Below are 15,084 nucleotides of genomic sequence, written 5' to 3' on the forward strand. Positions count from 1 at the left end.
TTCTTCTACCCTGAAGATGGGGGCGATACGTTCCTCCGAAACGTCGGTTAACACCACATATACACGGTGCCAAATCCCAGAAGACTGCTTTCTTCACATAATATATTGTTTGCACTTGGGACGGAATTTATATCATTATATCGTTTGACATAATTTCCAGTGAATTCTCTGTATTATGTTTAATTACTAGGAATAAAATCCTTTTAGACAAATTAATAATCAATCATCTACTCACAAAACTTCCATCTTCACCTTTTATGTAACTCAGGGGCATATTATCCTCTATGCAACAATTTGCCATTAGTCACTATCCCGAATCAATCCATACCCTCATGTTATATTCCTTTAAGGATAATCTTCATATTATCCTCCTATCAGTTCAGGTCTTTGAAGTGGTTTATTCCCTTCAGCTGACTACAATAACAGGGCAGTTCTTGTGCGAAACACAATTTAAAATAGAGGGTGAACATGAGGAAATAAATAAAAAATGATGTTTCATGATAATATTATTATTACAAAGTCCGTATGTCTAATACATTTATGTACAAAATTGGAATATAAATTTGGCACTACCGCTTATGGCTAAAAACAACATTGAAACCTTATACTTCCATTTTCACATTATATGCACATTCTATAAAAAAATCATGCATGCATACAGTACATAAAAATAATGTCAGTTTAAAAAAATTATACAAATTATATGTACAAGATGTCGGTTTCATTGCCAGCACATTCTTATGAACAAGACAGCATCATTATAATATGGCAACAAATACTCTGTTAATTTGTACCAAAGCTATGTGGCAAATAATTGAGCATATAGTCTTATAAACTCTTTAAACAGAAGTGAAAAGAAAAGACAGATATACAAATCCATTACGTGGATTCTATTTGAAATTGTAACCTCATGAATGACTTTCAGCAGCATAGCAATTTGAGGACTGGGGGTAAAGACAAAAGAAAGAAGCTATCAAAGAGTGCTGCCTTATGCTAAGCAGCTGATTTATTTTTTTCTCTTCAGTTTTATTCAGCAACATCAGAATGGAATCCTTTGTGGAAAGGGTGCTTTTATACCCTTATAGGTAATGTTATTGGAAGCTGAAGGCTGACAAAAAGAAGAGTTCACAGTGAAAGCAAAAGTCAGAATCAACATAGTTTATACTGGAATATAATTTTAAAAGCCTGGTAACTAAAATGAGATTATATTATTTCCTATTTATTCTGTTCATGTTATCTCAAAAATATTTTTTTCCCAGTATATTGAAAAATCATAGTTCTTTAGAGTGTTTTCTCCAGAAGAGCTTCGCATCTCTAGAAGTTCATCACTGAATTTTATGCATGACACAAGATATTGTGAACCTTCCTTTGTTCCCTTCTGGCCAAAGTGACTAAAATGAGCCTAGCTCATAATGTTGGGATATTTTTTCTATATTACAAGACACGGATAACATACTTTAACTGAATTTTAATAATGTTAATAAATTTAATGAATATTCAGCCTAAAAGACAGAACAGAATTTCTTTGCCAGAATTGTAAAACTAAGAGTTATTTGTACATACAGGATTACTGAAGCTAACATGTTTACTGAGCCTGAACAGTATACTAAAAGAATAGTCTACTAGTAATATTTCTGCAAAGATACCTTTTATGTTTATAAGTAACTGCTAACAATATCCTTTAACTAAAAATTTGAAGTGTTTAGTTGACTATCTACAGTGTCTGAATAATATGGGAATTTTTCCCATTATAGAATTTGTTTAGCTATTAGTTTAGACCTTGCATTGTCTCACGGTAATTTTAATACAGGGCATATCATGACAACTTGTTTTCCATATGGTGCCAAATGCAAATAATTTTTAACAATATGTGAAATACATTGGAACTGAAAAAAAAATACAAAGTTCATCACTGGACTTTCAAAATTACTATTTATTTCACTCCCATACCTCACTAAGCTATGCTACTGACAATTTCTGTATAGTTCTTTTGGTGATGCATAGCAGAATTAAATGTTTTTAACTAGAAAAATGTATGACAGGTAGCTTCTAAAACTTGAAGCACTTACTATGAGAACGTAGTACTGTACAATTTAACTCTTAACAAGGATAACCAGAAGCTAAGAAGAATGTAATGATTTAATGTTCTTACACAAGCCAATTCAGTTGGCATTAATTAAAGCTCTTGGAATGTGGGAAATAACCACACTGTTTTATATAGTGATGTAATGAGAAGGATTTTCTCTTGAAGAGTAATCTTTATACCAGCAGAAGAAAATGTGTATTTAAATGGTTACATAATTTCTGACTTTGATGAGAAAATAGATACAAAATGTACTAAAATGTATGTAGAGGTATTAAGGCATTTTAATACAGAAAGGCTCTTATGAATGGCTCATTTACATTATGTTAGCACGACACATAAATCCCTGATAAATAGTCTTTACGGATGATTAAGTACTCAGAGTGTTTAACTGAATGCACTGAGCTCTATCTTATAGACAGTAAATGTTGAGAACTTAGTTTTCCATTGTGTTTACAGTAGTTTAAAAATATTCTCCAATAGGCTGTTTATATTACCCAGAAGGCATGTATTGGTTGTGATGGGCCAGCCACACACACACAGGTGTTTCATGAAGTGACCCAGTGATGATAGGGTGAAACCAACAACCCTGGGCTTCATGAACAGAGATCTTGGCATCTGATAATCCCCTGTGCTAAGACATGTCTTAGGTAGACATAGGGTCTGAGTAAGATAGAAAACCATTTATTAAATCATACAAGTTACACTTTAAATTTATCTGAATTTTAAAAACATATTTGAAAACATATTATATAAAAGTAGCAATATTTTTATCTTAACTGAATGATTTGTTGTATTATCTGTTCAAAAGATTTAAAATATTTTCCTGTATGTCAAACAGTAAATTTGTGCAAAACAGTGTACCATTAAAATAATATAATATACTCTCATATATAATACAAGTATAACATACATTTCTAAATCTGCAAGTCAAATCTATACCGTTACAATCTGAATGCTTCCAAATCTCTACATATGATGACAACCGGAAAGCAAAACAGTAAAACAGAGTACAGGGACACCTCACTTAGTGCACTGTCAATCTATAAAATTCTGAAGAGTACTATCTGCTGGGATGACACACCATGCAGTCTGGTAGAAGATTATTGATGTTTTGGAGGAACATACTGCCTCAATCTTCAGAGTCAAAGAGTAAGCCATGCAAGCAAATACAGTGACACCATGCTTCCTCATTGCAGTATGTTCTTCTCAAACTTCTACCAGAACACAAGGCATTACACCCCAGGAGACTGCACTCTTCACAGACACTGCTGTGAGCAGTACAAACCCACTGCAAGCAATTACGTTTCACAATGGTTTTCACTGGATATATTTTTAATATAGTGTAACCAATCACAGTCATTTATTCTTAATAAAGTTCCTGAATGGAAGATGTGGCTGTCATGCAGGTAAGATTATATCCCTTTGCAATCCTCAGTAACAGCATTCATAGATAAGTAACCTATACTCTGATAATATTATGTCTAGAAGATAAAGCTCAGTGTGGTTACAGCCCAATGGCTCATAGTCAACAGGATTTCATTAGTTTCAAAGTTGACAACTTATTATTAGGTAAATATGTCTTTGCATTCCAAAACTGTTTGTTTCCTTCACTTGTCACAGTATCTCTTTGGAAGGCATTTTGGTACACAGCATACAAAATCATGGAAATAGTTTTGGATGCTGTCTGCCAATTCCACCGGTTTTGAAACAGTTGCCATTGTTCTACCACTTGTGAATGGTATGCCACTTAATGTAAGATGACGGTATTAGTGACTTAAAGCATACTCCACAATTTTATAAGATCTGCAATAACTAAAAGTTTAATGATCAAGTTGCAGATACTTAAGCAAGTGTAAAGCTCCACTCAAAAAATCGTTGCATAAATTCTTTACCACCTTCTTGAATTCTGAAGACAGATGCATCTTGACACACTCCTCAGGTCTGTGAGCACAATCACACATAACAAACACATACTGGGCACTTCACAAAACATCTGCAACGACTTCACGTATAATACAATGTGAGTTTCTGTTCACTTTGAATTTATTTCTTGACATAGATAAAAGTAGTGGAAGACTTTGGTGCATCATTAACAGATTGGCAAGAATTTGTAAACATGAGACTGGGCATGAGATCTGCTCATCCAAATGCTGTATTCCAATTCTAGCTTTCATGGCTTATAAAAGAGCATAGTACTTCATCAACCGTGAGTTGTAAGTATAAAGACCAAACAAATAATTTAAGGAAAAAATTTTCTTACCAAATTCTTCAAAACAGTTCTTTCCTAAGTACGTTTGTCTGTCATGTATCTTCAAATATTCATGATAGGAAATAACTTCATGTTTTTGAACTGATCATATAAAAAGAAATTCAATGTTTGAAGAAATTCCTACATTTATTATGTTCCCTAAGGATGAGAAGAAAGCAATAACATAAACAGATCTGACGTCCATTCACCTAATGGTGTGTCTTTTGTCACACATATTCTTCTGATGGTTTGGGAGCACTGCTTGGAAGTCTTAGAGATGCAGCCACACGGCTGTTCACTGAGTCTGGAAGCTCTGCAATGTCCTTGAAGACACCCACAAGACTTTCAAAATTGGGCCCCCAATTTAAGACATAATCCCAACCAATGGCTGCTCCTGCCGATGGAGAACCATTGTGGGGCCTGTAGATTGGTGCTCCCATATGCGTTGAGAGGTCGTCATCCGATGCGACAAGGGTGCTTAGGGAGCCACGGAATGAGGAATCAAAACCGTCATAGGATGTAGGTACAGGTGGTATGGGAGGTTTGCTTCCACTTCCAGTTGCACCCCCACTCTCTGCACCCCGTCTCTCTTCATTGTCTGCCTCTGTTAGAGGCAGTTTCCCTGAGGCACCAAACATGGCTTCGCCACGTTTGGCATTACTTGTGTTCTCCGAGTTTGTGTTGTTATCGTACTCGAACTCAGAGCAGGTAAAAGAGTCATTTCCACTCTCATCTGTTGTGGTTGAGCTGTGGTTCTCCAGAAGTGGATCTGCACTTGCAGCAGTATGGTGCAGGTGGTTGAGATGATGGACAACTGGCGGCGGAGGTCCAGCCCCTGATTCCAGTAACCTTCGTCCACGTGGAGCTTCGCTGGAGCTGGAAACAGCATCCAAGGTACTGACAAGGCTGGATGTTCGTGGCCGGGAATTGAGTCGCTCTATCTCCTCTGCAGTGAGTCCCACTGCCCCGCCAGATCCCCCATCACCAGCACCGACACCTCCACCAGGGCCTGCCTTACGACTTGCCGCTGAGCTCTGCCCACTCAGCTGGCTCATGACTGGGCTATTGAGGCTCCTCTCGCTGGCATCCTTCCCACCAGAAGATGATGTGGTGGCCAGAAGGGCTGACTGCAGTGGCTTCCCACTGATATCCTGCAGTGTCAGGATCCTTGGAGTCTGCTGAGCTGACAGCTCTGAGCTGGGGCTGAGGCGTGCTAAGGGAGTGCTCTGAAGCAGTTTCCCACCTCCACTAGAGCTGCCTCCAGCACCAGTACTTGGTGGAGAATCTACCCTGGAGGCTGGAGGTGGTGGTACAACTGACCGTGTTCCTGGTGGGAAGTGATGTGGCGAGTGCCGATGCTGCTGTTGCTGTGCCGATGCTTGGTGCTTGTGATGGTAACTTGCCACTGGACCTCCTCCACCACCCCCACCACCACTACCTCCAGCACTGGGTGGTAGATGAGGCGGTGTAGCTTTATACTTCCTAACGTTGCCCCCTTCACGGTAACCCTTATAATGGTATACAATGTCTATGTCAGAGGGTGCTATGGAACTTGCATTCTCCAGGTCATAATGTTCTGGTACCTCTAAGTCTACACCTCCACTAGAAGGTTGGGTCTGCTCATGTGGGTGGTGAGGCTGTCCTTGACTCTGTGACGCAGTGCCAGGAGGTGGGAGAGGGGGGTGCTGTGGTAGGGACTTGCTTACAACTTCCCTTTCTATTATATCAGGTCTCTGAGGCCTCATTTCCGTACCAACAATTTCTCGTTCTTTGTATTTCTTAGATATCAGCTCTGGTGCAACAAGATGATGGCCACCCCTCAGAACATCACTGGTCTCTGACAGGAAACTAGGTGGACCTTCACGAGAATCACCCCCACCATTAGAAACATTAACACCGCCACCGGCTACTAGAGTCATATTTCCATTCTGTTTTGCAGCACCTGGACTACCCCCTGGACCATCGCCTTTCTCTTTCTTCTGTCGTCGCAGTCGGAAGACAACAAAACTGACAAGTATGGCAACCAGGAGGATGACAAAGAATACGATGACAAGAGTGATCCCTATGCTGAGAGGATCCGGGGCTGCAGCAGCGCTCACACCTCCCACAGAGCCAGAACAGCCTGTGCTGATCTTTCCATACTGCAGTACCTCTGACAGGATACTGCCAGACCCATTGAATGGCTGTACTTCATCGTTAATGCTGAAGTTGGCAATGCAGCCTTCAAATACTGAAACATAGAGATGTGTTTTGATATTAGCAGTGCATGATATCGTTCTATTTTCATGTACATATTTACTAAATTAGGATTGCTGAATTGTATCCAATGTTTTGGTATGAACACTTGAAGGAAAGAGACTATTAGGAAGACCTAGGTACTGATATGAGGATACTAATAAAATTGGTCTTACATAAATAGGATCAGAAGGTGGGAACTGGTTTCAACAGACTCAGGATAGGAAGCAGTGGTAGGCTTTTGTGAACATGGTAATGAAATTTTGGGTTCCATAAATGCTGGGGATTTCTTAACAGTTAATCAGCTCTGAACTTCACAAGAAGGTGGATTCCTAAAGTTTCTGACGATGGCATAAAACACTTGGAATCACTGTGTTTTTGGACTTTGTCCACCAACTGACATTCCAGAAAATACTGAAGAATACAATGTTTCAAAAACTGGATCTGTTACTGTCCTCAGGTCAGGGGAGGAGACCCCTACTCTGTTGGGTCCACTAGAAAGAGCTAACCTCTAACCTCACCTCCAGTGATTGGGGATAGCTCTTTCTAAGGGACCCAATAAAGTAGTTTCTCCCCACCCCCTTATGATGGAAACAGATCCAGTTTCTGAAACACTGTTCTCTTAGTATTCTTTAGAGCATCAAATGAGAAAAAGTTGAAAAACACAATGATTCTAAAGACGGATTCAATGGCATGGTGTTAATTATGATTGCTGAGTGGGTCCAGTGAAATCTCAAATGAATAATTTATTAAAACAGAATATTATGCATTCCAAGTCTCCTCTCACCTGCCAGTATAAATATTTTTATGAAAATGTATTGCCATGTTAACATGAACATTTATATTATGTATTTTGAAGCTAATAAAATAAGAAACAAAGAAGACTTTCATCCCTTGTCCTGACAGTTTCATGGATGTGTACACTTACAGACTGGAGCTGAATCCTGGATAGTAAATAGTTCCCTCTTTATCCCTCCTAAGAAGACAACAGTGAGGTACGGATCTAGGAAGTCGTGTACTCCAGCTAGATCCAGTTCATCTCCAACTCGAACACCATCAAGTAGAAGTCGGAGCCCACGGTTGTGAGAAGTTAGAGTTACATTGTGCCAATTCCCATCAGCCAATCCACCACTGTTAGTTTTGTCAGATGGTGGTGTCACAGTCATATTGACTGGTGTCCGTGTGGCCCCCAGTCGTGACACGTACACCAACTTTCCACCTCGAAGCTGCAGCAAAGTTATTCAGAGTTACTCCTCATGTGTTTGAATCTGTGTACTGTACTTGATAACTAAAATGGGACTAACATAGTTACTAATACTTACCATTATGGTTCAGTGGAATAAACTGTGGATATTTGTACCTCATAAGCATATAAGCTATCTCAAAATTGTCAGTTAAATAAAATTTATATTACTCTTAACAGCAATCTGCATTACTTCACAAGAAAATCACGGAAAAATACAATATCACAAATGAAATGAAACAAGCAAAATTATTATTTTTTATGCTTTATGAAAAAAATGTTTTAGTTGGTATTTATTACTACTGAAGTCATGGCAATAAAGCATTAAAAATGTTAAAATGATACTCTAGTAAATAAACTGGACCTTCCTTCCAGACTTTGTTTTAGAAAAACGGTCAAATAAAATTACCTATTACAAGCCTACAATGCAGTATTCTCTTATGTCCCGGTTTAATATAAACTATAATGTTACATGCTTTTTTAATTGCCTGTGAAACTTGATCTTTCACATTAAGGGAAAATCACAGACTGAAAGCACAGAACAAGATGTGGAGCAAGAGATAGGAAGCTGAGAAAGCTGAATGAGGAGCTTCATAATTTTTACTCTTAACCAAATATTACCAGGGTGACCAACTGAAGGAAGCTGAAATCAGTGGGGCATGTAGAATACACATGTGCAATGAGAAAAACACCCAGAATCTGGGTCTCATAATATGAAGGAAAGAAAACACTCAGAAGTCCTATGCATAGATATGAGGGTAGTATTAAAATGTATCTTCAGAAGAAACAGGCTAAGAGGGTGGGTAATGGGTTCATCTGGCTCAGGATAGGGATGAATGGTGAGTTCCTGAAAAATGGTTAAGAATCTTGAGATTGCATAAATTACAGCGAATTTCTTGACTTGACTACCCTCTACTATGGGAAGAAAGGCGTGTCATTGCCAGTTAGTGACACCGATCATCATGTCACATTAGAATGTTACTAGATTTCATTTTCAAGATATTTCCAATATTCATATGGTGGTGGGAAATCGAAACATATACAGGACTTTCTGTCCATGAAGTCACCCACACAAGATATGACAGCTTGGTTTATAGAGTAGAGGGACTTAAGTACATTAACTGATGCACACAAGATATGACATAGCTTGGTTTATAGAGTAGAGGGACTTAAGTACATTAACTGATGCACACAAGATATGACATAGCTTGGTTTATAGAGTAGATGGACTTAGGCACATTAATTGATGTACTAGAGGTACATGTTAATTCAGCTAAAGTAGCAAGAAAAAGTAGTGTTGAAGAACTCAGATCATTCTGTGCTTCAGTATACAGAAATTAAATGATGGAAAATATGTGCTAAAGACACATTTGTGAACACTAAATCAAAATATGGATACCTCTAAAGATGTGAAGTCATTATTAGTGGCAGTATAGACAAGCAATCCATCAGCTTGCACTGTCCTGAACATAATACTGAGACTCTTAGCAGGTGGTGAACTCTGAGTGTTCTTGGATTTCCCTGGCAGAACTTCTCTCCATAATGTAGATCCCTGATAAATTGACTCTAATAACTGCATACGTCGATGTTTGTCTGAAACTCGATACTCAAGAAATGCTCCTTCTGCAAGGCTTATAGGCTGGAGAGATTCACGACAATCAGGTGCCACAAGGCGTCCATTGGATCCTGGAAGCATAAAGATTTATTACTACACTGGCTGAATAATATATTAAGGTCCATATACACTTGCTCTACTACACTCAGCTAATTAAACTTAATTCTCTATGGAAAGAATTAATGCAGATTCCTTCTCATCCATCTCTCTAGCAGATACTTCCTTTCATGCGCCCTCTCCACTTTCATCAGTTGTCAGTTATTAGTCTAACAGGAGCCACAGGAGATGTATATGATACTGTTCTTACACTCTTTTGTCTTCCTGTATTATTCCACATGAAACATGAATCAATCTACATTTACACTTTATTGTCTTCTTAAATTATTCTAATTTTACTGTTAGTAGTATTTTAAGCATGGTTCTGTGAACAACATCTAAATAATTGTTGTCAAATTAATGTGAAGTATCCTCTTATTGGACAACCATGATGATGGCCATATATGGCCAAAACATGATTAAAAAAATAGTTCCATAAAACATATCTTTGAATTTAAATTAATGTAAACAGTACAACAGTAGTTATGACATATATTAAACTGTATTGTAACTACTGTCTTTGTGTTCTTGGTTTTTTACTTATGTTTATAGAGGTGGAATGACCAATGTAGGCAGCACTGGGGAGCAGGTGGCTGAATTAATCAACCACCGTGTCCATTCTTAGCGGCCTCCGTAGTCTAGGGGTAACGTTCCCACCTCATGACTCAGGGTCCACAGGTTCAAACCCGGCGGAGGTCGTGGAATTTTTAAGGGTGGAAAAATTCAAGGAACAAGTCCTCCGGGAGGGACTTTAAGCCGTGTGTCCCGTGTCGTTGATTTACGGCACGTAAAAGATCCTCATGTCTCTAGGAGATCTCTGAGCTAAATTAGGCAAAAAGTTTCCCACCCAAGTAGTTTCCAATGCCTCTGGTAGATGGGGGAAGCATCAGCTACCACATGCCAGAAGAGGACTGACCTCGCTGGCAAAGTGGGACTGAAGCATCAGGTACCACGTGCCAGAAGAGGGCCGACCTCGCTGGCAAAGTGGGGCTGATAGCAAAGCACCAGTACCGGTAGGGTATGGGGACAGCAGAAATTAAAGGGGGACGCACAATGGACCAATAACTGGTCTAAGTGCATGGGGAAACCCAACCCCTCTAATAATGAATGAATGAAATGTGTCCATTCTTTTCCTGACCACAGTATACCAACAGAAGACACTAATATCAAAGCTGACCACCAAACAGAATCCTGATACAGTTCAATTTAATTCACAACACACCAGCGCATCTCCAACTGAACAATTTGTTATAATTCTTCCAGTGCTTTCTTGATCTTCTAAGTAGCCAATTTCTTAGATTATAATTTTGCACAAATTTCGGTTTCCCCAACACCATTGGAATGTTTCAGGTTTTACTCCTGTAATAATATTAGGTGAACCATATGAATTACATATATCTTTGTTATGTAACATTTTTCACTCTCCACCTGCTTGAATCTGCCCTCATGTGGAGTTTACAGATATTCCATTCCTTTCACTTTCAAAACCTGATTACCTGTTCCTGTTGCATGGACATTAGGTAGTTAAGTTAACCCTCCACCTGTTTACTTACGTGGCCCAATACTGGGGCAGACACAAGCAACGGTTTTCCAGCGGTCCAGACAGGAACCCATGGGCCCACATGGAGCTATTTCTAGCACTGTGTTCTCAGGTGCAGAGCATGGACTGCGACCAGTGGATCTACCACAGGTTGGGTCGACTTCCCGGGAACGTAGAGGATTGCTCAAATTCAAAGCTCTTCCATTCACTGAGACACTATGCACACAGCCCACTAAGTCATCAGAGTGAACCTGCCCAGGTCGCTCAAGGATCGCATCTGCAGAGGCAAGACCTCCAACCCACATTGGCTGGTTGTTGAAATTGAGTGTCCTGCAAGAAATATTAATATATCTGTAAAGCATGGACAATAAACAACTCGTCAAAAAGGAAAATATTTCTAGTTGAAACTGAAATCAAAATCTGTCACCTGATGAGCTGCAACAATCATTATCTACATACTGAAGTCACTTGTGAATGTGTTACTGAACCGTCAGGTTCTAAAACAGGTAGGGAACTGCTTAACCTGCAGTCATGTATATAGGACTGATGCATCATGCTGAAGAATATTTACGTTAGTCATAGTATTATCTGTTATTATTACTGGTTTACATGGAGCCAGTGTGGAACAGTCTTGTCAGTCATCTGAATTCATGTGACTAGTCATCAGTCCTTTCTTACAATGTTACTTAATCTCTATTATTTGCATATTATGTTCATGGCTAGATACTATGATTGGCTTAAGGGACAGCTTATATTTCTGCTAAAGTTATCAGGGTGAAGGTTAATCTCAATGGATTCCTTAAGTATGCAGTCCATGTAGCCTGTCGTTCCTATCAGTACCATGTGTCACTCAAGCTTATTCAGTTCTTCAAAGACACAATAATATAAGAGTGACAAGCTGCATGGACCAGTCAGTTATGGAGGCCCATTGAGATCTGGCTGCACCCCCATAACTTTAACAGAGATATGACAATCCCAATAAATCATTCACGGTACCTGGTCGTGAACATAATAGAACATATGAGAGAACTTAGGAAACATTGAAAAGAAAGACCAGTGACTAGCAACATGAACTCAACTGAACAACCAAATGTTCCTCCATGCTGTCCCTGCTGGGATAGGACATCACTGACCATCAGAGTTCATTCATTGTTCTCCCGTGAGGCCCTGGATGGGCAGTGGTAGCTTTGTGTAGTAATATAGCATGCAAACAGAACACTCATCACATCAGTCCCTAAGGATGAAGACAGAGACAGTTTCTAAAACTCCAGGCATCAATTCCATATTGACAAAGCAGATTACCTCAAAAGACACCAATGAATAGCAATTAGTAATGTAAGAAATGAAGAGATTCTTTGCAATGAATTTTCAATGATCATTACATTTGTATCTAAATAAATTCTTGTTTCAGAATTCACTCACCCTGCTGGTCCAACATCATCAGCATAGCATGAAGCATCCCCAGGCCGACACTCCTTGCAGACATCTCCGTGCTCTGTGCAGGATGCCACACTCAGCGACACAACACGTCCATTGCGGGTTGCAGTCACCTTATGCCACTCACCATCAGCCAACGAGCCGCCGTTCACCATCACAGAAGTGATTGCAGTGCGAGCTGCACCATATGAGAACACTGCATGGCCAGCAACAAGCTCAAGGGCCACGAAGTCTGACCTCCCACCTGTCTGAGCTCCGAAGTTGTACACCAGCAATGCATCCAGCTTCGTTGTTGCGAACACCACAGAAATGTCATTTGTACCAGCATCCAGGGATGGGAAGGTCATAAATGAAAGTTCATTGAATCCAAAAGTTGACCTTTCACAGTGACGGCCATATCTGGCTTCAGGGCAGCTGCAACGGTATCCTGGTTTCAAGCTGATGCACAAACCACCATGCAGACATGGGTTTGGTCTGCAGGAATCAGCTGAAGCTTCGCACTGGTTCCCTCGGTATCCAGGCCGGCAGAGACAGAAGAAGCTCGAGCCATCAGGACTCTCGCGGCAAGAACCACCATTCAAGCATGGGTTCCCATCACAAACATCACCACGTTCCAGCTCACAAAGTTTTCCTTCCCGAAGAGGTGGACAAACACATTGGAAATCAAATCCTTGGCGTCTACAAGTTCCATTAGCTCTACAAGGATTTGGAGAGCATGGGTCTTGCCTTCTGTCACACCGTTTCCCCACAAATCCATCTGTACAGCGGCACATGAAGTCATGGCTCACCATGGGAGATGTGAACACAACTGTCTGGCTGTCAGTGATTCTGGTCTCACTATGCACAAGAATCCCATCACTACACTGACCTCCATTCTCACAGGTCAGTTTCTGGCACGGCGTGAAACCAACAGTGATGGCAGCAGACTGAAGAAGATGCTGCATAGTGGCTCTTTTCTTACCAAGCATTTCCAACAGCTGAGCCTTACTACGATAGCCTTTAGGACTCTGTGCAGCTACTGATAACTCCAGCCCACTGTCAGCTTCATGTAGGCTGTACAAATATACAGTATCACCAGGCCCAAATGTAGATTTGAGCACATCAAGAAGGCCCTTGTAGAAATGGGTCAGGAACTTAGAAGCAGTTATATTCTCCAATCGAAGAGTCACACTGTGTTCAACTGTAGAGTTGTCAAAGGAAATAAACTCTACAGTTACAGTAGAGACCACATCTGGATGCCTCCCATCATTCCCAGATATGCTCAGGGAATGTCCAGATCCTGGTGTAACCTTGGAAGTGTGAAGGTCACAACCAGACGGGATTGTGAGGATGCCTCTAGGCGGTGGAGTACTAGACAGAATCTTGCAGTGGTATTCACCCGAAGTATCGGCATCATTTGGATGAACGTCAGCTATCTTCCCTATTGGAAACGCATCGTTGAAAGTGTGGACTAGGACACGGACGGCTCGAGGTGTGGAAGGGCTGTCATTCTGGTCCATCACCAAGATGGTGACAGGATGCTGTGACTTCATGCGAGGTTCGCCACTGTCCTCTACTTCAACCTGAAATAACGAATAGTATAATTCAGTGTCAGTTACTCACAAATGTAATATCATTACAAAGAGCATTATTACCATGATAATATCTTTGCTGAAAATTAATCTATAAATTTATATAATACTTTTTAAAGATACTTGCTTTAGTGGTTATTTGGGAGACCTCAAGTTGAATGTTGAACTGGAGGCTAACTATTCTGTTTGTGATATTCTTTGGTACCTAGGCAAAAGCTGTGGCAGTATCTTAAAATAAGCCATGACCACTTCCTAAGACATACCATCAAAATTAATCGTTCACTAATCATTCCAGTCTGACGTGACATAACACATAAAACAAAACAAACTCCATGGTTTCAGTCTGCAAGCAAACTATACCGATTGAGCGACCACTGCTTGTCGGCGAAGTTAGTGCCAACTTTAGGGGATAGAGGGTGTCTTGTGGTCAGCGCAACAAATCCCCATGGCTGTTAATTTCGGTTTTCTAGACTGGAGTCAATACTTCCTTGAAATAGCTCCTCAATTATCTTCATAAGATTGAATAGAACCTGTTCCAGACCCACTACTTCTCAGAAAATCTGGTGGCACCAGGAATCGAACCAAGACCTCTGGATCTGTAGCCAGGAACTCTGACCACTAGACCACAGAGGCGGTCAATTGTGACATAACACACGCAATTTAAAAAGTTTCATTATATAAACCAAAACTCAAAATGTTCTACATCACAATTGTTATTTGTGATAATTTAAAACAAGCTTGAAAATATTAGTTCAGGGTATCTTCTGGCCATGAGATGTAGAGACCAGTGGACACTAATAAAACTCTGAACTTTGGATTTGTGACATATGAGAATAAGGTTAAAGTAAATGTGTCAATGTGCTTCATTATGAATCATGCTATCACACATCATTAACACCAGCACAAGAGATGCAGAGGAGAGATCAGCATTTTGTCATGCTGTCTTGGTGATTTGGTAATGATTTCCTGTTGTACAACATACATCAGTACCACAAACATAATTACACATTCCA

The 15,084-nt window shown here is 40.0% G+C and overlaps 1 protein-coding gene across 1 annotated transcript in view; it reads right to left on the minus strand.

Moving 5' to 3' along the window:
- Positions 1–488: 488 nt before the first annotated feature.
- The window catches only part of LOC111867575 (cadherin-related tumor suppressor), a 437,136-nt gene continuing 422,540 nt past the window's right edge, over positions 489–15,084 (minus strand). Inside the window, exons 13-17 of the mRNA XM_023857565.2 lie at positions 12,486–14,062; positions 11,077–11,393; positions 9,212–9,498; positions 7,498–7,795; positions 489–6,564 (exon numbers count right to left, since the gene is read on the minus strand). Coding sequence (XP_023713333.2) covers positions 4,562–6,564; positions 7,498–7,795; positions 9,212–9,498; positions 11,077–11,393; positions 12,486–14,062 — 4,482 coding nt within the window. The 3' untranslated portion in view covers positions 489–4,561. The remainder of the gene's footprint in view (positions 6,565–7,497; positions 7,796–9,211; positions 9,499–11,076; positions 11,394–12,485; positions 14,063–15,084) is intronic.

Source organism: Cryptotermes secundus, unplaced genomic scaffold (assembly GCF_002891405.2).
Source record: "Cryptotermes secundus unplaced genomic scaffold, Csec_1.0 scaffold519, whole genome shotgun sequence".
NCBI classification, from domain to species: domain Eukaryota; kingdom Metazoa; phylum Arthropoda; class Insecta; order Blattodea; family Kalotermitidae; genus Cryptotermes; species Cryptotermes secundus.